This window comes from Eschrichtius robustus, chromosome 3 (assembly GCF_028021215.1).
Source record: "Eschrichtius robustus isolate mEscRob2 chromosome 3, mEscRob2.pri, whole genome shotgun sequence".
NCBI classification, from domain to species: Eukaryota; Metazoa; Chordata; class Mammalia; order Artiodactyla; family Eschrichtiidae; genus Eschrichtius; species Eschrichtius robustus.
In genome coordinates, this window is record NC_090826.1 from 53,716,548 (window position 1) to 53,741,475 (window position 24,928).

General features: G+C 34.3%; 1 protein-coding gene across 2 annotated transcripts in view; it reads right to left on the minus strand.

Moving 5' to 3' along the window:
* The window catches only part of DOCK7 (dedicator of cytokinesis 7), a 187,591-nt gene that overhangs the window by 19,723 nt on the left and 142,940 nt on the right, over positions 1-24,928 (minus strand). For both annotated transcript variants that reach the window (XM_068540018.1, XM_068540017.1), the window contains 11 exons: positions 22,054-22,236; positions 21,809-21,944; positions 15,045-15,141; positions 12,408-12,504; positions 11,935-12,069; positions 10,528-10,680; positions 7,279-7,437; positions 6,519-6,619; positions 5,414-5,606; positions 3,898-4,041; positions 1,425-1,556 (listed from right to left, as the gene is read on the minus strand). In XM_068540018.1, the coding sequence (XP_068396119.1) occupies positions 1,425-1,556; positions 3,898-4,041; positions 5,414-5,606; positions 6,519-6,619; positions 7,279-7,437; positions 10,528-10,680; positions 11,935-12,069; positions 12,408-12,504; positions 15,045-15,141; positions 21,809-21,944; positions 22,054-22,236 (1,530 nt within the window). The remainder of the gene's footprint in view (positions 1-1,424; positions 1,557-3,897; positions 4,042-5,413; positions 5,607-6,518; positions 6,620-7,278; positions 7,438-10,527; positions 10,681-11,934; positions 12,070-12,407; positions 12,505-15,044; positions 15,142-21,808; positions 21,945-22,053; positions 22,237-24,928) is intronic.

A 24,928-nucleotide genomic window follows, 5' to 3' on the forward strand; every position in this document is an offset into this window, starting at 1 on the left:
ACCAGGGTACTTTAAACACCATATTCCTTCACTTAAGACCTGTGATAATTTTATAAATTGCTTGTTCAAAACCTAGAAGCTAAAATTTCACCTTTTAAAACTTTAATAAGTGAAAAGTACAAATTTGGGGGAAAGAAAGCCAACTACTTGTTTCATTTGTGTCTAAATTAGATCACTAACTAATGTGAGCTGCACTTCACTGAAGTACCGCAGGTAAATTGGAATAGACATTGAAATTTCATTCAAATGTCTTTGATACAAATGGATGAAAGTTTCTTGGAAGCTACTAGCTCTAGATGTTCTAGACCTGATGTGTAATTTGCAATTTATAGCTCTGGAAGCTGGGATGAGATTTCCTTAACAGTATATGTACAACTGATTATAAAAAGACACAACTGTTGTGATCAAGAATCCTAATGATCTTTTGCAACTTCAACATTTTAGTAAACGATAATAAAATTCTGGCTTAATAGTATAGTGCCCCTATTTAAGACTTAAAATTTTTCAGATTACATCAATTCATCCAGAACAGCTTAGTCCATGGCAAGAAAGAGGAGGTCAAGTTGATAGACAATAAAGTAGGACTAATACTGAAGGAAAAAGTGGAAAACCAGTACTCCATTTCCTTCTTTGATGATGGCAGTAGCAGACAACAGCACGGGTAGCACAGGGAAGGGAAGAGAAAAGTGGAGAAAGAGGAGCCTCAACAGGATACTTCGGAGTATTTCAATGGAGCCAGTGACTTAGCTTCAGGGAAATCAACTGCTAGTAGTCTACCTCATTTCTAAACCAAGTTTATTTTAATTTTAATTTTAGTGATAATATGTGGATTCCATGAACTATAAACAAGTACTGAAATCATACTATTATAACTGAATAAACATGACAACCATTTATTCATTATTTTCACTAAACATTATTTTCATATTAGAAATATGTCAAAGGATGATTGAATAAAAATATACGGGAAAAACAGTTAAAAGTTCAGTTGAAATCATTAAAAATATTAGGAGTTTATTAAACTTTCACATCATTTAATAAAAAGTTAAACATAAAAACTTTTTTGGCAGCAAATGAATAGAAATCAATTTAAAAATCAGATTCATAACTATAACCCACACTGTGAAACAGAAAATAACTCACAATTTAAAAAAATTTAGCAATTAGTAATAATTCAAAAAAAGTGAAGGAAAAAAAGAGAAGCTATGTGGAAAGGTTATGATGATCATAATCTACTTTAGGTAAATTCAGTTTTGTTAATGAGTCTTGCTTTTGGCCATGAACCATCATTTTGACACTGTTCATTTGTAACCTGATTAAAATGGTCATTTCATGAGATCTAGTTTGACATTAGTACAAAGCAACAATAATGCTTGTAGACAGTTTTCTCCGTTTATACTGAAGCTAGAAAGTACAATCATTACCTGATGAACAATTTTGCTGAATGCTTCTTGAAGTTTACCATGAATCGTGGATAGTTTCTTTGCATCCCGATTAGCTTCATGAATAGGAATAAGTACTTTGTAAACCTCGTTAACTGCTTCATACATGCCAGCCTATAAGAATAATAAGATATTGCTTTCTTTTACATCAATAAGAAAGTGAATTACAATTTATGAACTCACAATATTTCTACTAAGACAATACTACTGTTTTCCAATAGGACATAAAAACAAACACTACTAATTTTTAATTTGATTAAGGCCTAATAAAATAATTTTGCACAATGTAATATTATCTCTTCTAGATGGATGAATGGATGTGTATGCATGTGTGTTTGTGTCTGTGCATTTAAAATACACACACATAATATATGCATATTTATATTTCTATATAATTTGAATTGGACATTTTGCTTTTATCTACCCAGTAATTACTTAACTAAAATAAATGTGTGTATGTGTGTGTCCTCATATACGCACATAAACTTTTGCAGAAACTAATTCTGAGCAGAGGAATAAAAGAAACCCAATTATTACATTGGTCACAGATACGCAAATATCAGATAACCTTTAGTGGCCTCCTAGGACACTAAAATTATTAACTTTTCCAAAATATTAAATTGGCACAGGAAATCTTATTGAAACTCTCCTATGGAAAAATCACTGATTTTTAACAAAACATAAGGTTTTATTCAAGATTTTATTCAAGTAGGGGCTAGTTGGTCAGTAGGTGGCCAAGGGTTGCTCTGATTATAATCAGAGTAAGGGACAAAATGTGTTTACACTGCTACCCACTCTCTTGTCTTTAGTAATGGATTGATGGCTGTAGTGAAGGAAAGGAGAGATATTTTCCAAGAGCCACTGAGTTCCCACTGCCTCACACATCAGCAAACATTATTTTCCCAAGGAAAACATATGGTTCTCATATTTTCTAGTCAGTTCTCAGGAGTATATTTAAGCAATCATGTAGCTGTAATAGTAAAATATATTTAGTGTAACTAAAATGCCCAGTAATTATTTTACTTAATATTAAATAGATTAATTGAAAAAGAATGAAATTCACAATTATATGTTCTTGCAAAATATAGGCTTCTGTAATATAGGCCACTGTACCCCAATCTAAATTCACTGCTGTGAATTATTAAAATTAAACACATATACACAGAGAATGTATATTTGTTAAAATATTCCATTAATACCAAAAAACTTTTTTTCCCTGCTAGTTCAGATCACTTAAATTGAAACTCAAGGGACAGAGATCCGGGGTAGGAATCGGGACAATCAAGGTCTTCAAAAATAAGAAATTTTAAAGTGGACCAACGCCTAACGTTCTTTGAGTCTCAGAATCATTATTAAAAGAATTGCTTCTAAGTGCCAATAATGATGAGAGGATGATAATAGCAAACACATTAAAACTTACCTGGAGCCAGGCACTGTGATAAGCACTTTACATAGGTTAACTCATTTAACCCTGACAACATTCCTTGAAGTAGGTACTATTATTAGATGCATTTAGTGGTTAAGAAAAGTGAGGCACTGGTAGGTTGAGTAACTTGTGCCTGAAGTGATTTAACTACTAAGGTAGCAGAGCCAGGATCTGAATTCTGAATACTGATGCCTTCTAAATCTATACCCATAACCAATATATTTCTGGGGAGGGTTAAGGCCAGGAGAAGCAATAACCAATTCCTAATAATAGTACAATGGGGAAGGTGGGAAGCACTGTATATTACATCAAGCTTCCCTTTTACCTTAACATGAACCTCACTGTCTCCCAAACCTTGGTGCTGGGATACTAAACACTCAGCAGAAAACTCACAGAAAGTAGGTGACCCTATCACCATGGTTCAAGAAAGTAAGCAGGGATTTGGCTGGCTATTTTTTCCTTCTCCAACAAACATCCCATCTCAGATCCACATGACTGCTTTAATTCTTCACATACAGATGGGGAGGGACAAGGATTAGAGTTATAGCACGGTAGGGTAGATCAGACAAGGGATCTAGGATGTAGTTCATAAAGCTCCTGATAACACTTCAATATCTACCTAATAGAACTCACTATGCAACCAACGGGATGAGTGGCCATAATTTTCCTGAGCACCACAGGCTTTCCGTTTTGCTGGGCTTTTTTAAATTTTGAAGTTTTAGAAAATGTTTGGTGGTAAAGTTTTGTAAAGCAAAAAAAAAAAAAAAAAAAAAAAATCTCTTACAGACTAAGTGTTGGTTCACAAACAAGCAGATGAAAAACACTGGAGGAAGTGACAGACTATTAAAATAAAAAGGAATAAGCAATGATGAATCTAGAAAGAAAATATGTTACTAGATGGTTCTTAAGGTACTTAGAGAAAACTACCATAAAGGAAAAGCAGGGTCATAGGCAGAAAGCATAAATATACATGTCACTAATAATCAAGAAGTATGTAATTGTGGGAAGAAATGAATAAGAGTCATCTACCATCGAGAAAGAAGCAGCTGCTTGTTCCAGTAATCCCACAAGTCCTGACTCAGTAAAGTACTTTCCAGAGCAGATACCTTCTTCATCTGGAGATACCACATCATCTGAGACTGCAGATTCTTCTAAAACATTAGATGAAATATTCTAGGAGGAAAAAAATGTTTAAGGCTTGTGAAATGGAATTAATTTCTTAACATAAAGATGTATATGAAGAAGTAATTGACGATGAAATATAGCTACCAGCTTAAGTTTAAAAAAAAAGGGTAGTCCATGCAAAGATAAAAGACAAATCTCCAAAAACTTTTTGTATTGTGAAGATGACAATAAAGTGTAACACCACTGCTAGATAACTTTTCCATTAATAAAAAGTTGCAAGAAAGGAAATTAAGAAAAATCATGGGCTAAGGAAAATCATAATATCACATAGAACACCTACGGAGACTTAAACAATCTTTATTTTTAATTTAATTGATCTTGCTAAAACTCTGTTTCGGGGAAAATAAGGTACAAAAATGGTCCCTTGGCTTGCCTAACATACATCAAGTTAATGAGAAAACTCAGGTATATTAAAAGCCCTCTTACCCAATGAGATTGGGATCAGCCATTATTTCTAAAAAAGAAATGATACCTACATACCTTATTTGATTTGAACCTAAATATTCACAGTAGATATACACTCATTTGTCAATTTCCTGAAGTAGATCTAAGGCCTTTTCTTTGTGTATGGGTCTCGAGATCAGAGTTCCATGTAATCTCTCTTGACTAAATACCCACAATGCAACCTTTATTTAAGATTTCCAGTTTTGGTTTCTTTAGAGTAAAAACTTGAACTTAAAAGATTATCAAATTATCCTAGACTTCTCGGAGCTTTTCCCCCATTCTTTCTTTGTCTGATCTCTTTGCAAAACATTCAACTTAGTTTTCAGAGAAACAATAACTCACTTTCTTTTTGCATTTAGATTTATCAGAGAACATAATATTTAATTAAATTTTGTAACTTCCCAAACCTGGCCTTAACAGGTTTTAAGAAAAGCAAAGCATAACTAACTCTTGGTAAGCAAAGAATTCAACTAGTGGGTAAGGGGGATTTAACTGTACTAGAGCATAAACTATCATCTCTGAGTCATATATTAGCATATTTATACAGGGAATGGAGAATGTTCGTTTACCTGGTATTTTAATTAAAAGCCAATTAAGAGTTTCCACTGAATTCTGATTCTCAATATTTTGAATGTATTTCATAGATGCTACAAAGTCCACAGCAGTATAGGCAGAGAGAATAAGTATACACAGCACTGATAATGCAGAGGTAAGAAAATGTGGAAGAGAATTAACGAGAAATACACTTTAAAAATGTATTAATGAAAGTGATAGTGAAATGTTAATTCATCTACTGAAGTATCACCTTCAGTCTTTATGCTTTCCTTACAAGCTGAATGAATCTAAACACCAGTGAGAAAACTTAAATCCAAAAAAGGACATACCTTGATTTAATGTAAACCTGGCAGATTCCTACCTGAAATGTTACACATCCCACAGGAAGATACTTCCGGTCCTCCAGCATGCTCAGATATTCAGCAACAAGTGCTGCTGAGTGAACGAGGCACTGGGCAGCTTCAGCATGATTGCTGCGTTCCGAGTGTTTGCCAGCCATGTTCTGCAACCAGGTCAGCCGCAGGTCTGGAGAGGTCTGGTACCCCTTGGCAATTCTAGTTAGAACAGAAATTCTTCTCAATTAGCATTTGCTTCCCAAGTTGGAAGGGAGTTCAAATTGCTTGTTCAGTGTTTAGGTTTCTGTTATTGAACACAACCTATTAAGACAAGTTTTTGGGTGGTATGAAAATGTCTTTGAGTATGCTTAGAGAAATAACTGTAGGCCAAGGGAATGGGTAATATCAGTTTTTTGCAGTGGGGGGCTAAAAAAAGGACATTTTATATGAAAATCTGGCCACTAAGGAAACAGTCAGTAAGGGAAAAACTGTGGGAATTTACATGTTTATTATGGGAATATAAACAAGTTTTGTATTCAAGGAAAAAAATTTATAAAAGATTGTTTCACTGTATCATCTTTATTTTAAAGAAAATATTTGTTTTTGTTTTATTTGTGCCTTTAAGGAACTCCAAAACTGTAAAAAGAGAAGGTCATATGGCAAAGAAGAAGTCAAGTTTTACTTACATCTTTTAAGATACAACAGGAATTACAAAATTCTCAAAATACCCTATAAATATTATCCTATAGGCAAAACCAATTTAAAATCAGCAAAATTAATATTGTAGTAAAATGTTAATACACTGTATTTTCTTCCTAAAGAACTGATTTTTACATTTAAAGTATGGATCTTGGGCCTTCCTAGGAAATCTAAGGCCCAGGATGCCAAGGTGTTAAATGTGTCATTATTTTAAATAATCCTCTTGTTTTTGATAATCAATAAATATACCAAACAATTATTCATAGTTCTTAAAAGAAGAAGTGAGGGGATCTGATAAAGCACATTTTGACTTTTCAATTACTGTTAGAAAACGACAAATAATTTTTGTATTTTTTTAATCTCATGTTTTCTGTGTATCGTACTAATTTAAGCCCCATTATACAAAGTATAAGTGAATCAAACAAATGTTACCTGTACATTAGATCAATCAACATTTCAGGATCCTCCTGGTGTTCCTTCATTTTAACAGTATCAGAAAGGATCATATGGAGATTGAAAACCAAATCTTGGACCTGTAGCAGAGAATTGTATGAAAAGCATCCTTCAACTGTTTATTCATTCACAATCATAAAATTCATTTGGAAGATATTTCAGATAAGCATCTAAAGATTTCAAAACAAATAATATGATTTTGATATAGTTCTAAAGAGTCTGGGTATGCTGTGGTAAGATGCGTGAAGGGTAGTAAACTTTATACAAATTGCTCAGCAGACTTGTTTTTTCAGTTCTCTCACCCAGAAACAAGCAGAACTGTAAGTAGAAATAAAATACATATAGGGATATAGGGAATACAGGAAAAGAACACAAAAGGAAATTTTCTCCTATGTTTCAGATTTTCCCAAAAGGTAGTTTGCAGAAACTTTAGTTTTTGAGGCAAATTACATTAATCAGTGGGAATAGTTTCATCAAAAAGCTTTTTGTTTGTCCATACTGCCTAAGTCTAATATTATTTTGGTACAAATTCACAGAATTAAACACCAAAGATATTAACCATTCTGAGAAGGGAGGGTGGCTTATTAAAACAAAGAGATTCAGCCCTATCTATGACACACATGGATGAAAGAAAAATATAGGTTCCTCCAGTTAAAACCAAAGTTTGATCTAACAATTTGGAAAATGCCTATTTACAACTCCCGTTTCAATTAATGCTCTAAAAAGTAGCATTTCTGACCTGATCAGGAAATGTTGTCTCCCTCAATTCCAAGTCTTCTTCAGCATATGTCAGTATAGTCTTTAGAGAACGTCTTAAGAATTCTTCATTAAAATTCTGAGATGTGCCCACCAAGGAAGACAGTGACATGGTTACCTGCATTTTAACCCTGGCAAAGTTCTGTAACAGAGAAATTACCAGGTAAACATTTAATACAGGAAAGCTTAAAGTGAAAAAGTATTTTTTTTTTTACTTCCTAAAAGGAAAAGGTTAGTAAAAAAAAATACCATTCTATGCAAAATATTTTTGAAAAACTAATGAAATGTTTATATTGAAATCTTATTTTTAAAAGGACATAAAGCTTAGAATCTTGCTTTAATAATAGCCTACAAAACAGGGTAAAAAATAAAAATTGTGTGTTAGACTTGAATTAGAAGTTGTGCCTAGACTTTACATTGATCTATTATGAGGTATATGTTATTAATAATAATACCATTTTTACAGATGGGTTAAAGAACTTGACCAACATCACAAAATTCTTCAGTGTTAGACGCAGTCTTTGCATTCTAGCCCCTTTCATTAGGTCCACTGCTATGAAAAAGTAACTTAACTCACATCCTGTATAAAGAAACTTAAAGGTAGAATCTTTGGAGTGATGCCTATAAGAGCTTACATTCTTCCTTTTCTACTAGTATTTCTTGATTCTATCAACTATATAAAATCACTGCCAGTTATAAACTACCTATTCCTTTTTAGAGGCACTACCTCACACTAAGATGATAAATCACCTATTTTCATCCTATTATATAAAGCTTTCCTAAAATAACAGAAGACTGAATCAAGAAAACTCCAAGTGTAGTCAAATTTTAGGGACTTTATTTAAAAAACTAAACAAGAACCATAAAGTAACTAGATTCTTCTGTTCTGAATTAGGAAAGAGGACTTGGCTTCCAGTAAAAATAGGATAGTGTGAGACAGCAAGTTCCTACTTCTCCTGGATTTCATATAAAAATAAAAGATGAACAGAAAAAAATCCATAAACTCTATTTCAGCAAAATGAGGAGACTGATACACAATCCATATATTAGAAAAATGCATAAGGGTTGCCAAGACAAGCTAAATAGGAAGCAGTTTCAATGGAAGGCAAGGAGGGGATAGTAAATAGTGAGGAATCCTAGGGTGCAGATTTAAGAAATAATGAGAAAAATACTTCTTTTAAATAAGAAACTCACTTTGAAGTGATTAAAAACTATCTGTCTTGGAAACAAAATGACCTAAAAATCTGGAAGGACTGGCTAGAAATAGATTGACCAGAAACTTTAGGAAGTTACGTAAGATGTGTATACAACAGCAAAATCCCATGACAGACACATTACTGAAGGAATGTCCTATAAATACCTGGGCCAATATAAACTATCTCATTCTATGTAGAGTAACAAAAAGGTAAAGAAGATCAGTGAAACACCAGGTAAGAAACACTTAATAGGAAAATATGGTCATGAAACAGATGAAAATTCTAACAAAATATTTTGCCTTAAATTATAAAAAATTTATGAAGCCATTCACTTTAGAAAGGAAAAAAAAAAAAAAATGCCAGAAATAAAAGAACTCAAGGAAAGCCACTGTGATAGCTAAGATTTTCTTTCACCCCCCAAGAACCAATATTCACTAGCTTGGTGGTAATACTGCCTCCACTGAGAATGCATGATTAAAGAAATAGAGGGCTGAAGGTATTATATAATTATAAAGGTAATCATTAGAACAATACAAACTTTCTTAAATATAATAAAGACTACACCAAAAAAATAAGGTGAACTGACCATAAGTGCAAGATGAAAACAACCAACAAATTTTTTTAAGGAGAGAGGTGGGGAAGCATAACAAAATAATACAACACAACTCTAGGACATATATGATAGAATAACAAGTATGAAAAGGTTTAATTCAACTTAGAGACTGGATTACAAGGCAAAACCCAACTCTATGTTGTATATGAGAGGCATGTTTAAAATAAAGTGATTCCAAAAAGTGAAAACGAAAGGATAGGCAAAGGTAACCGAAGACACGTTCAAATTAGAAAGAAAGCAGAGGAATCTTAATACCATACAAGGCAGAATTCAGGCCAAAAATATAAAAATTTTAAATGAAACTAATTCAGGGTCTTTTTCAATTCTAAAGGGAATAATTCATAGTAAGATATAATAGCTATGAATAGTAGTTACAAATATACCAAATAGTTATGAATATCAATTTACCAAATAAGACCTAAAGGAGAAATAGACAGTGTATAGGCTTTAAATCATCTCCTTCAGTCCACCAAATGGACCAAAAATAAAGAAAAACAGAATAATGTAATTAAAAGGTATATCTGTTTAACTCAATACTCTGAAAATAAAGAGTACCCCTTCTTTTTAAATGCTTGCATAACATTCATAAAAACATTATATGATTGGACACACAAACACACACATCCATAGTACCAAAAAGGAGACATAGTATGTTAATTGTATGATCACTTTGCAATAAAACTAAAAATTATCAGGAATTCCCTGGCGGTCCAGTGGTTAGGACTCCTCACTTTCACTGCTGAGGGCCCGGGTTCAATCCCTCGTTGGGGAACTAAGATCCTGCAAGCTGCAGCACAGCCAGAAAAAAAAAAAACAACTAAAAATTATTATCAAAACTTTAAAACTTTGGGTTAAAAAGAAAATATAAACTGAAATTACAAATATCTACAAACCAAGAATACTGAGAATACTACATATCAGAACCAATGAGACACCAAAAACAGTGCACAATGGAATATTCTAGACCTTAAATACTTACATGAGTAAGAATAAATGAACTAAACATTTGACTCATAAAGTTTGGAAAAATACAACACAAATCTATTATCAAATGAAAAAACATAAATGAAAACACGGAATTCTTCAAAGACTGGCATATAATCATAAAATATCAAGCCAAGATATTTAACTTTTAATTTTCCTTATGACTTTCATTTCACTTAATGATAATAATTAAAATTTACAATAGCTCAACATATATATTCTAAATCTGTACTACTACACACTGTTTTTAGTATAGGAAGTAAAACTGAAGATTTGGACTTTTATAAGATGTCCACAGAATGAGAAATAGAAAGACAAATATTAGACTCAAAACATACCAAAAAAATTCCATGCTCCCCCCCGAACCCATTTAATAGTTACCTACAGCAGTTATATTTCCTAATGAATCAAAGATACAATCCTGAGATGAAACACTTACATTCCCAATCTCAAAGTTCTGTCTCATAAGTAGGTAAAGGGAGGCACTAGCATGTGACCGTATTGTACCGATGCTACTGCTACAGTGCCGGAGAAGCCGGAGGCATAAATCAGCACACTGCTCTGTCTCCTCTTCAAACAAGAGTTCAGGGAACTGTAAAGAAACAACACCGACACTGAATTTATGCAGTAAAAGTTCCAGAGATATGTCAATATAGCCTGATGTGGAGATTTGTTGGTGTAGCCCAGGAATTAAAAGAATGTTAAGGGACAATATTTACTAATGGTTAATAACATGGCCCACAGAGCCAGACAGACTGGGTTCGAGTATGGATTACACTAGTAATATGGCCTTGGACATGTTTTCTCATCCTTAAAATGGGCCTAATAATGTTATCTATGTGGGACTGTATGACTACCTTAGATTAGATAATGTGCATAAAACACTTACTACTATAGTAACTAACACATAATAATTCTGTGAAATGTTTTTATTATCACAAAATAGTATATAAGTTATTTTCACTGGCTAAGTTTCATCAACAGCTCTGCATTCCATCTTATAAGATGACTAAGATGAAATAGCTACCTTCAAGAATTAAGAAGACACATTTCCAGAGGAAAACAAACATAGGAAATAAATATTTGAAGTAGTTGAACAAACAGCTTAAGCACCTTCCTTTCCATTTATCATAGGATAAGCTAATTTCAACAGACTGAACAACCTATACATTGAATTCTTGATAAATCAAGTCAGTAAGGGACAGCCAAAATAAGATGAAGAGAAAACACAAAAAGCCCCATATTTACAATAAGCTATCGGGCTTCTCTGGTGGTGCAGTGGTTGAGAATCTGCCTGCCAATGCAGGGGATACAGGTTCGAGCCCTGGTCCAGGAAGATCCCACATGCTGTGGAGCAACTAAGCCCATGTGCCACAACTACTGAGTCCACACGCCACAACTACTGAGGCTGCGCGCCACAACTACTGAAGCCCGTGCGCCTAGAGCCCGTGCTCCGCAACAAAAGAAGCCACCGCAATGAGAAGCCCGCACACCGCAACGAAGAGTAGTCCCCGCCTCGCCATAACTAGAGAAAACCCGCATGCAGCAATGAAGACCCAATGCAGCCAAAAATAAATAAATAAAATAAATAAATTTATTTTAAAAAATAAATAAAATAAAATAAGCTAGTAATTTCAGGCCCTTCTCCACATCAGAACTACTCTTAGAAATTCCAAAAGGTAAGCAGTAGAGAAAAGGCAAAGAAGAATCGTGAGTCTTAGGTTATTACTAAAATTTTAACTATAAGTATATTTAAAATATGATCAATGTATGTGTCAAATGATCTTAGACAATGTTAATAAAGAAAGCAAAGTCTGACAAGACAGCAGGTACAAAAATAACCCACCTTTGAAACCAGGGCTCTCTGGGTAGCAAAACAGTGTTGTAGATAAACTGCACTTTGATTACAGGCCATGCTATGTAGTAGCACTTTCAGCACCCCGCCAAGGATGCTCTCTTTGGATTCTGTTACAGAAACTGTCTGCAATTTAAAAATAGATAAATAAAATAGAGATGTTAACTGCAATTTGGTTAGAGAGATAGAATATGTATAAGTAACAAATAAAAATTTTAATAGGAAAAAGACAATGTAAGATCTAGGAAGACCTCAAGGAAAAGAAGCTGAGACGGATTTGGATTAAAAAAAAGAAGTGGAGAAGAATGAATAGGTTTTAAATGAGAAAAGAAGAGGAGCAAGGACATAACTTCTAGGATCTACTGATATTTAAATGTAACCATATGGTTCAATAAATACTTTTTCCCCCAACCCTAACTTATCAAATCTATACTACTTTAAATTCCTCTAATTTGTGTTCTTACCTGGACAACAATCTCTAATGTATCCAAAATGATTAGATTTGCTTCAGTAGCCAGATTTCCATCAATCAGTGCTTCATGTTCAATCTCTGCTCTTGACCTAATACAAAATATTATAAGAAATTATATTTATCTTTAGAAAAGCCAATAGATCTGCAATTCAAAAAAGACTTAAAGATGCACAGAAATAAAAAACCTTGGAACCATTTTGCTTTTTCAGGGGAACCATTTTTCAATATTTGCCTGAATGCAAAGTTACAAGAGAATAAGGAAAAAGACAGTATTTTGCATATTTTAAAATGTTTTGTTTTAACCTACATTTTTTCAACCATGCCAATACAGACTTTCTCACCCCATTACAGTGCTACAGTGCCACTAAAGGCATAAATATTTAGTTTTCAGAGATGCAGCAAACACAGGAAAAACTGTTTTATTCTGAATGGTACGTAGACACTAGGTGGTGCTATGTGGGCTTGTATTTAGGGCTGCTTTCATGTAAAGCAACATTCAAAATGTTTAGTATTCATATTACTATTTCAAGGATTTTCAACATATTTATTTAAGATAAAAGATCTTTTTTAAAAATAAAGTTTTGTCTAATTTCCCCAAATTTTTGATACAAAAATTTTAATACAGAAAATGATTTGACTCTTCAGTGAGACTCTGGATGGAATCACTCATTAGAAATAAAACAACTTGATGTAATGAAGTGGTTTACTTGAATACTAATATTTACAAAAGTATTATTTAATGAAAATAAAAAACTTAATAACTATATATGATTTATGAGTAAAGTCGACATTTGTTTTAATTGCAATACATATACAGAAACTATATATCACATCCAAGTAGACAAAAAACACATAAATCAAAGCAAAAATAAAAGGATATATTAAATGCTAACTTTTCAAAGTTCTTAGATGTTAAAGTCTGAATCTTTATTACTGTCACTAAAGAGAACAGTTCATGAATTTACATTTTACAAATTAAATTTAAGGAGAAAATACAACATAGTTAGAATTAAATTGGACAACAAAATATATAATGTTCAAACTTAAAATTCCAGCAAGATTTTGTGAAGAAACATGACAAAACAAGATGGTTAAACAAAAAGAATTAGGAAAACACCAAAAAAAAAAAAAGGGCTCCCTTAAAACATAGTAAGATAAGCAAAGAGAACACATTATACAAATGCGGAAATAAAGCAACATACTAATAGCATAGTATCTTGGTGCTTTTTGATTTCTAAAAAACACAACATGTGGAAAAATAATAAAAGAAACGAACATGGACAAAGAGGACAGAAATGCAGAAACTCAAACTTTAAGAATTTTTAACACAGTTAGATTCAGTATCTGCATTCCCTGCCAAATTCATATGTTGAAAACCTAATGCCCAAGGTAATGGTGTTAGGAGGTGCAGTTTTTGGAAGGTGATTGGATAATCAGGGCAGAGCCCTCGAGAATGGGATTAGTGCCTCTATAAAAGATGCCCCAGGGAGTTTGCTTGACCTTAAACCATAAGGGGACAGAGCAAGAAGTCTGTAACACAGAAGAGGGCCTTCACCAGACACCAAATCTGCTGGTGCCATGCTCTCGAACTTCCCAGCCTCCAGAACTGTGAGGAATAAACTTCTGTTGTTTAAAAGTGACACAGCATGTGGTATCTTGTCATAGCAGCCTGTAGAGACTAAGACAGTTTCTGACAATTCCAAACTCATCTGTGTGGTACTGACCCTGCTGCTTCTCTCTCTGCTGACTCTCACAGGGACTTGCTTCCTGTGTTTCATGATTTTACTGTCTGAGAGCTAATATTTCTTGAAGTTCATCTGTGAGAAGCCTCTAAAGCTTGGGCTGAAGACGGTTCTCAGATAGGGGGGCCAACCATCCAGGTTCACTTTAGGACAGGACTGGGAGGTTCCCTGGGACATGGGACATTCACTACTAAAATGAGGAGTACTAGGCAGACCCAAATGAGTTGGTCACCATATGCTCAAAGCTGTGGGGGCCAATCAAGTAACTTGAGGGCTAACTTGTAATTACAAATTATCAGGAAAAAATGTTAGCCCCATAACACCTGAAATGCCAAGTGTCAAGCTGAGCAACTTTACCTGTGGTTACCTGGGCAATGAGAAGGGTTTACTTCCAGCTCCCCTTAGGCTGAAGATGCAGTCCTTTAGGATTGTTTTTGGCGGTGGGGTGGTCAGTTAGTGTACCTAGTTTGCCTCCATGCTAGAAACAGAAGACTTGTAGTGTTTTGTCTTTCTTTATATTTCAAGCTTTAAGAGGGCAAAGACTAGTGTTCTAATTTTTTGTAATCCTTGAAATATTTAGTTCAGTGTGACACCCAAAATATATTTAAAAAATAGTTGCCAAATGCATTTTCCAAAGGGGATTGTTGGGGGAAAACAGAGTAACATTTGTAACCTTTTGTTACAATATGTAACCTTTTGTTTTACTATACCATATGAAAAATTCTTCCCTCAAATCATTTTTAATCTAAAATTTAAAAATAAAATATAACTATTTTGTCTTCTAAGATTTGAATGCCTAATACATAAAAAATAACATAGTAATCATTTTCCTCTGTATTTGAAACTCAACAAACCCATCAGTAAGATAAAACAGAAGGTTATATTACTTGTCAAGCTTCTCAGTGTTTTGACGCCAGTGAGTCATATCCTTCCTCCACCTCAGATTTTCTTGACTCCCAAAGGCACTTCCAGATGGGCTTCTCTCTGTCAAACAAATTTCAAAACCTTTTTTTAATGTTATTTCAGTCAGACCACATACATGTATATTTGCAAACATATAAGAAATCCTACATAATGTTATTAATTTTATACACAGCCACCTTATCCTCAGTACAAGTGGAAAAACCAGACAATGGTGCTTTTTGTTAAAATTTTTCATTACAGTTGCAGAAGAAATATATTTGCTAAATGTAATATAAAAAAACCAAACATGCTTTTAAATAAGCAAACTTTCTAATACTGACTTTCCCAAAATCTTAACCATGGTTTATAAGACCATGCATGATATGATCTTATTTCCTCCCACTCTTGTTTACACTACCATTATTGTGTGTGTGTGGGTTTGTGTGTGTGTGTGTGTGGGTGTGTAGTTTCACTACATATGCTACTGATTTAGGATGTGCGCAATGGTGGTTGTTCCTTTTACTTGATTGTTTTTCCCACAAATTTTCACTGGCCAATTATTCATCACCTCTGCAGAAAGGCCTTCCTCAACTCTCTACCACTTCCTTTCCTCTTAACTTACTTTCTTTCTCTCCATAGCACTTATGACCACAAGAATATAAGCTACTTAAGAACACAGATTATGTCCATTTTGTTCATCCCTTTATGTCAGGTACTGACAAAGTGTCTGGCACATCCTGAGAACTCAATAACTTTTTGTTTAATAAGTAAACAAATTAAGAAGAATTCAGGGGCTTTCCTGGTGGTGCAGTGGTTAAGAATCCGCCTACCAATGCAGGGGACACAGGTTTGAGCCCTGGTCCGGGAAGATCTCACATGCCGCGGAGCAACTAAGTCCGTAGTCCCAGCTCGCTGCAACTAGAGAGTAGCCCCTGCTTGCCACAACTAGAGAAAGCCCACGCGCAGCAACGAAGACCCAACACAGCCAAAAATAAATAAATAAATAGATAGATAGATAGATAGATAAATAAATAAATTTTTTTAAAAAAGGATTCATAAAGTAATTATTTCTTTTGGTCCACAGAAGGCAGGACAGGAGGAAGATAGGGGCTTTCTCCCAAGCGGTTTCTAGGATGGAAGGCAAAATGAATGGTATGGGCTCCTTAAGGGGCAGCAGCAGCAACAGAACTGATTCATACCAATCCAGCAGAAGTGGAGAAGGCATTGAGAATTGTGGAGAAATATAAACAATAGAATCAAGTCATGACTTCAAGCTTTCAACTAGAAAACTAATGCTCCTTTTTGAAAACCATGAGACTTTAAATTGGCTGGGAGGATGGAAAGAAAAATGAAAGTAAAAATTCAGAGTTCAAATAGAAATTTTAAAAATACTGAGAAACAAATATAATTTGACACACAATAAAGGACATGTCTGGATACTCCTGCTTTCTCTCCCTTCTGTTCTCTTTCTTTCTCTCTTTACCTCTTTGATTTTGAAACGTCTGTCTTTAAGAAATTTTGTGAAAGAAAGCAAAAAGATATGTCTATATTAAGACAGTCAACAAAATAAGTAACTGTGATCTATTTTCATTTTTATCATTAACTTTTTTTTCCATGAAATTGTCTCTTACCTCCTTAGTTAAGAATGTCTATCATTAGATGACCTAGCTTATTAAGTATCCAAATATATAAGAATTGCAAAGGTTTAATTTTTCAAAGACAAGAACTTCAATTCTTTTTTTTTTTTTAATAAATTTATTTATTTATTTATTTATGGCTGTGTTGGGTCTTTGTTTCTGTGCGAGGGCTTTCTCTAGTTGCGGCGAGCGGGGGCCACTCTTCATCGCGGTGCACGGGCCTCTCACTGTCGCGGCCTCTCTTGCTGCGGAGCACAGGCTCCAGACGCGCAGGCTCAGTAATTGTGGCTCACGGGGCTAGTTGCTCCGTGGCATGTGGGACCTTCCCAGACCAGGGCTCGAACCCGTGTCCCCTGCATTGGCAGGCAGATTCTCAACCACTGCGCCACCAGGGAAGCCCTCAATTCTTTTTTTTTAAATTGAGATACAATTGACATATAACATTATATTAGTTTCCAGTGTATAACATAATGATGCGATATATGCACGTACTACAAAATGATCATCACAACAAGTCTAGTTAACAACCATCACCACACATAGCTTCAAATATTTTTCTCTTATGATACGAACTTTTAATATGTACTCACTTTTGCAACTTTCAAGTATACATTTGTTAACTAGAGTCACGGTGCTATAAGTTACATCCCCGGTACTTAAGTATTTTATTATGGTGAGTTTGTACCTTTTTATCCCCTACACCCATTTTGTCCATCCCTACCCCCCACCTCTAGCAAACACCTATCTGTTCTCCGTATCTATGAGTTTGGGGGGTGGGGGTGGGTTTTTTTTTTAAGATTCCACATATAGAACTTCGTTTCTTACATTTAAACAGTGGTACCTGTCCAAAGGCCACAAGTTTAAAAATGTAACAAACATATCGGTAACAGCCCCACTCTTTCCAACAGTAAGCCTCTGAAAGAGCTACTGTGTAATATAAAGAACACTAAATTGGCAGTCAAAAGATCTTGGTTCTATCAGTTTATAATCTTAGGCAAGTTATTCACCTCTGTGAGTTTTATTTTATCTTAAAGATGAGGATAATTATTCATTAGGCTTTGGTAATAATTAAATGACCTAGAAAGTTAATTTCCATACTTAATAGAGGGTTGTTGTACATACTAAAAGAGTTAAAAGAAAATCAATAGGTACATTGTAAACTGTATATAACTGAAGTGAACAAACAGTGCTCTATTAATTCCAAAGGCAAAGACTTTGTCTTATTCATTATTAAATTCCAAACACACATAGCATATAAAAGATATTTAAGTTTACTTAAATAAACAATCATTAAGTTAAATGTCCTATCAAAAACAATAATTAAAAAATATTCATGTAAGTGTACATTCACATTTTAAGTCAACAAATATATATCGAGCTGTTAGCAAATGTCATGTACACAGATGACTAAGCCATGTCCCTGACCTTAAGGAGCTCTCAGCAACAATATTACTTTAGAATTTGCGAAATGTTTACACACACATGGTCACTACAAAGATGATAAGATCAATTAGTTACACTACCTTTTAAAATCTCAAAACAATCACAAGTGGAAGAGGAAAGGGAAAGTGGGGAGATTAAGTGACTTGGCCAAGGTTATATGGTTACTGGGTAGCAGACCAGGGATTAGAAACAGGCTTCAAATGCTACTGAATTGTCTTCTCTTGCTGATATTTGAGTTTAATGGGCAATATCTTTGCCTTATATACAGGGTATATTAAATCATTACAAAACTAGGAAACTTTTAAGAGTAAAAAGTGATGCTACATAGAATGGATGACCAAGAGAACCATAATGTAAACTATAGACTCTGTATGATAATGAGCGTCAGTGTAGGTTCATCAGTTGTAACAAGTGTACCACTCTGGTAGGGGAGGTTGATAACGAGGGAGGCCATGCATGTGTGGGGACAGAGGATATATGGGAAATATCTGTATCTTCAGCTCAATTTTGCTATGAACCTAAAACTGCTCTTAAAAAATCTATTTTTAAAAATAAGAGATGCTGAGCAGAAGCAAGAAAAACTACAATCCTGCAGCCTGTGGACCAAAAACCACAGTTACAGAAAGATAGACAAGATGAAAAGGCAGAGGGCTATGTATCAGATGAAGGAACAAGAAAAAACCCCAGAAAAACAACTAAATGAAGTGGAGATAGGCAACCTTCCAGAAAAAGAATTCAGAATAATGATAGTGAAGATGATCCAGGACCTTGGAATAAGAATGGAGGCAAAGATTGAGAAGATGCAAGAAATGATTAACAAAGACCTAGAAGAATTAAAGAATAAACAAACAGAGATGACCAATACAATAACTGAAATGAAAACTACACTAGAAGGAATCAATAGCAGAATAACTGAGGCAGAAGAACGGATAAGTGACCTGGAAGACAGAATGGTGGAATTCACTGCTGCGGAACAGACTAAAGAAAAAAGAATGAAAAGAAATGAAGACAGCCTAAGAGACCTCTGGGACAACATTAAACGCAACAACATTCGCATTATAGGGGTCCCAGAAGGAGAAGAGAGAGAGAAAGGACCAGAGAAAATATTTGAAGAGATTATAGTCGAAAACTTCCCTAACATGGGAAAGGAAATAGCCACCCAAGTCCAGGAAGTGCAGAGAGTCCCATACAGGATAAACCCAAGGAGAAACACGCCAAGACACATAGTAATCAAAGTGGCAAAAATTAAAGACAAAGAAAAATTATTGAAAGCAGCAAGGGAAAAACGACAAATAACATACAAGGGAACTCCCATAAGGTTAACAGCTGATTTCTCAGCAGAAACTCTGCAAGCCAGACGGGAGTGGCATGATATACTTAAAGTGATGAAAGGGAAGAACCTACAACCAAGATTACTCTACCCGGCAAGGATCTCATTTAGATTTGATGGAGAAATCAAAAGCTTTACAGACAAGCAAAAGCTAAGAGAATTCAGCACCACCAAACCAGCTCTACAACAAATGCTAAAGGAACTTCTCTAAGTGGGAAACACAAGAGAAGAAAAGGACCTACAAAAACAAACCCAAAACAATTAAGAAAATGGTCATAGGAACATACATATCGATAATTACCTTAAACGTGATTGGATTAAATGCCCCAACCAAAAGACATAGACTGGCTGAATGGATACAAAAACAAGACCCATATATATGCTGTCTACAAGAGACCCACTTTAGACCTAGGGACACATACAGACTGAAAGTGAGGGGATGGAAAAAGATGTTCCATGCAAATGGAAATCAAAAGAAAGCTGGAGTAGCTATACTCATATCAGATAAAATAGACTTTAAAATAAAGAATGTTACAAGAGACAAGGAAGGACACTACATAATGATCCAGGGATCAATCCAAGAAGAAGATATAACAATTATAAATATATATGCACCCAACATAGGAGCACCTCAATACATAAGGCAACTGCTAACAGCTATAAAAGAGGAAATCGGTAGTAACACAGTAATAGTGGGGGACTTTAACACCTCACTTACACCAATGGACAGATCATCCAAAATGAAAATAAATAAGGAAACAGAAGCTTTAAATGTCACAATAGACCAGATAGATTTAATTGATATATATAGGACATTCCATCCAAAAACAGCAGATTACACGTTCTTCTCAAGTGCGCACGGAACATTCTCCAGGATAGATCACATCTTGGGTCACAAATCAAGCCTCAGTAAATTTAAGAAAATTGAAATCATATCAAGCATCTTTTCTGACCACAACGCGATGAGATTAGAAATGAATTACAGGGAAAAAAACGTAAAAAAGACAAACACATGGAGGCTAAACAATACGTTACTATAACCAAGAGATCACTGAAGAAATCAAAGAGGAAATAAAAAAATACCTAGAGACAAATGACAATGAAAACACGACGACCCAAAACCTATGGGATGCAGCAAAAGCAGTTCTAAGAGGGAAGTTTATAGCTATACAAGCCTACCTAAAGAAACAAGAAAAATCTCAAGTAAACAATCTAACCTTACACCTAAAGAAACTAGAGAAAGAAGAACAAACAAAACCCAAAGTTAGCAGAAGGAAAGAAATCATAAAGATCAGAGCAGAAATAAATGAAATAGAAACAAAGAAAACAATAGCAAAGATCAATAAAACTAAAAGTTGGTTCTTTGAGAAGATAAACAAAATTGATAAGCCATTAGCCAGACTCATCAAGAAAAAGAGGGAGAGGACTCAAATCAATAAAATCAGAAATGAAAAAGGAGAAGTTACAACAGACACCGCAGAAATACAAAGCATCCTAAGAGACTACTACAAGCAACTTTATGCCAATAAAATGGACAACCTGGAAGAAATGGACAAATTCTTAGAAAGGTATAACCTTCCAAGACTGAACCAGGAAGAAACAGAAAATATGAACAGACCAATCACAAGTAATGAAATTGAAACTGTGATTAAAAATCTTCCAACAAACAAAAGTCCAGGACCAGATGGCTTCACAGGTGAATTCTATCAAACATTTAGAGAAGAGCTAACACCCATCCTTCACAAACTCTTCCAAAAAATTGCAGAGGAAGGAACACTCCCAAACTCATTCTATGAGGCCACCATCACCCTGATACCAAAACCAGACAAAGACACTACAAAAAAAGAAAATTACAGACCAATATCACTGATGAATATAGATGCAAAAATCCTCAACAAAATACTAGCAAAGAGAATCCAACAACACGTTAAAAGGATCATACACCACGATCAAGTGGGATTTATCCCAGGGATGCAAGGATTCTTCAATATACGCAAATCAATCAATGTGATACACCATATTAACAAATTGAAGAGTAAAAACCATATGATCATCTCAATAAAAAAAAAAAAAAATGAGGGATGCTATTAATAATTACACAAGGGCAAGAGGAACAAACTGAGATTATCCAGAGCAAATTGTAAGTATGCTCACCCTACTTAAATAGGAATTCTAACGTGCAAAGAAATGGCTATTCAAGTTAATTCACAGTTACATTTAAAACACTATTTTAAAAGTGTAGAATTGTCACTGAAGACTTGCAAAAATGATCACTGTGATAGTGTTCAGGGAAACTGAAAAAAATTCTCACCAGAAGGAGAAGATATCATGTACATACCAAGCTGTCCTCGGCTTCGGCGCACCATTTCTTGCCTTGCACCTATGCTTCCAAGAATAGCTTCCTCAAGCTTTGCTCTCATGTCCTTTGATTTCTTAAAGGTCAAACTATTCATTCTTTCAAACACTTTCTTTCCCTAAAATTTAAACATTAGAAAAGAAGACACATTGAAGAAATTTTCTTCTTCTTTTCCACATTATGTTTCGCCTCTTGTTCATCTTTGCAATGGCACAATGATCACTTACTTTGTACTCAAAGCAAGATACACAGAGATAAAGCAGATCTAATAGCCGGTTTAGCTGCAGGACTGAGAGATCTGTAAACCACTTTTGTAAAACTGTCTCATCTGCATTCTTGAGAACCCAAAGCAGACAGATCAAAAGACTCCGACTTGATTCTGCTGAAAAGGTAGTGTGTTGCCTGCCACTCTGAAAATAAAAAGCAGTAGAATAAGACACAAAATGATCAAAGACCATTTCTTTTTTTCAGTTGTTAGTTGTTTTCTTCTAAAAGCAATACAACAATAATTACTTTAAAATCAAATATTTCAAAAGAACCATTTGATTTAGACAATACTTGTGTAACTCATATAGAACCTTAAACTTAAGGTCCTGACATTTAATGAACCTTTCCTAGCAATAGAAGATTGTTTTAATCTATGACAGGGCTTCCAGCAGACTATAAACGTTAACAGAAAACATAAAGGGAAAAACTAAAAGGTCCTATTATTAAAAACTAAGATATCTACCAAAGACTATCAGACACGATATGAATAAAGGAAAAAAAATTGACTCTATATAAGACTATTTTAAGAGTATTATGTGATAACAAAATGTTTATCAGGTTTAGAGAATCACTATTTCCTATCAAGGGCCACAGACAAAAGGAAAAAGTCTTAGACCACATATAAGTGAAAAGTATTTTTACTTAGAGCATATAAATTTAAGGTAATATTCCCAACCTTCGATTTGTATTAGTATACAGTATGTGAAATACAAATAAAAACTAAAACTAAGAATTTGTTTACAGTACCATTTATTGAATATTTACTCTCTTCCAGTCATCATACTGAGCTCTTTGCATATATTATTTCATTTAGCCCTCCAACAACATTACTAAGCAGGTTGTATCATCTCAATTTTACAGACAAGAATGCAGGATGACAATAATAATAATGATGATGGCAAATAATGATGATGGCAAAACATAACAAAATTTGAAATGTGCTAGACACTATGCTAATTGCTTTTTCTTATTTAACTCTCTCAACAGTTTTATGAGATGGTATTAACTATTGTTATTTCTAGTTTACAGGTAAGGAAACTAAAGGCTAGAGATTAAGTAATTTGCCCTAAATCACATTCTAAGAAAAAGTAAAGCCACAATTTTAGTCCAGGTTAACCAGATGCCTAAGCTTATACTATTCACCATTATACTACATTCTAACATTTGGTTAATAAATATACTAAATTATAACAAGAAAGCAGTGGATAGGATGTTGAGAGGAATTACAAAGGAAAGCCATGACCTCAACTACTACCCTAATCTCCCCTCTGTCATGCATGATGGTTTCCCCTGAAACCATCTAAAGAGAGAAATATTATTACTAACGCCATTCTACAGACAAGAAAACTGAGACAAGTAGTTAAGTATCAATATTTTGTGAAAGTATTTTGCAATAAATGGTGGAACTGGGATTCAAATGCAGAACGTGTGGCTCCAGAAACCAAGCTCGTATCCACTATGTTTACTGCCTTTAATGGATGCATGCACATGTAAATAAATTCACGTACATAAACTCACTTAACCACTATGCTATACTGCACCTGACCTGGACACAAATAGCTTTGACTCTCACCCCCAAATCCACAGTCTCTCTCATAAGGAAAATGCTTCTTTATTTTAAAAGTAAGCACTTTCTACAGCAGAACTTTCAGGTATGCATAAATATATTGACTAAATTCTCAATGACTGATTTTTTAAAACAAAATTTTAAAATTATACCGAATTCGACAAACAGGTACACACTAACGTTTCCTATACCCCCACATAAACTGCCAATAACACAGTGACACACTCTGAAGAAAGTTGGACAAACATGAAAAAGACTCAGTAATGCAAAGATGTCAGGTTTCCCCCATATTGTTCTATAGGATCAATGCAATTCCAATCAAAATACCAGCCAGGTTTTTCCTGGAAGTTGACAAACTAATTTTAAATTTAATGGGGAAAAGCAAAGGGCCAAAAATAGCCAAGGCACTCTTGAGGAAGAACTAGGTAGGACGGGGGACAAATTTGCTCTACCAGATAGCAACATTTACTAAATAGTTAGAATAATTAAGACAGCTTGATATCGGCATATGGATAGACAAATAGTCTAATGAAATAATAGGAAGCACACAAAAAAATCCTATGCATATATGAAATTGTGACATACAACAGAGCTGACACTATGAATCAGTGGTGGAAGGATGAATTATTAAATAAATGCTGTGAGATAACTGACTTCCCTAGGGGAAAAAAAAGTAGACTCCTACCTTGCACTATTGTACAAAAAATAAATTCCAGACAAAGAAAGAACTTAAGTGTTAAAAGGAAATATAAAAGAACATATTTATAATCTTGGGAGTAAGACAGAATTTCTTAAATAATACATAAAAAGCATAAACCATAAACCACAAAAAGATGATCATATTTGCTTACACTGAAATTGAGAATGTGTGCTTGTTCATTCAATTAATAAATAAATAGATAAACAGAAAAAGCACACCATAAATTAGTAGAAATTTGTTGCATAAAAAACCAACATATATACACTACCAAATGTAAAATAGATAGCTAGTGGGAAGCAGCCACATAGCACAGGGGGATCAGCTCGGTGCTTTGTGACCACCTAGAGGGGTGGGATAGGGAGGGTGGGAGGGAGACGCAAGAGGGAGGAGATATGGGGATATATGTATATGTATAGCTGATTCACTTTGTTATAAAGCACAAACTAACACACCATTGTAAAGCAATTATACTCCAATAAAGATATTTAAAAAAAAATCACTACGCTAAAATGTAAAAAAAAAACAAAAAAACAAAAAAAACACCAACCTGAGACTTGTATCCAGAACA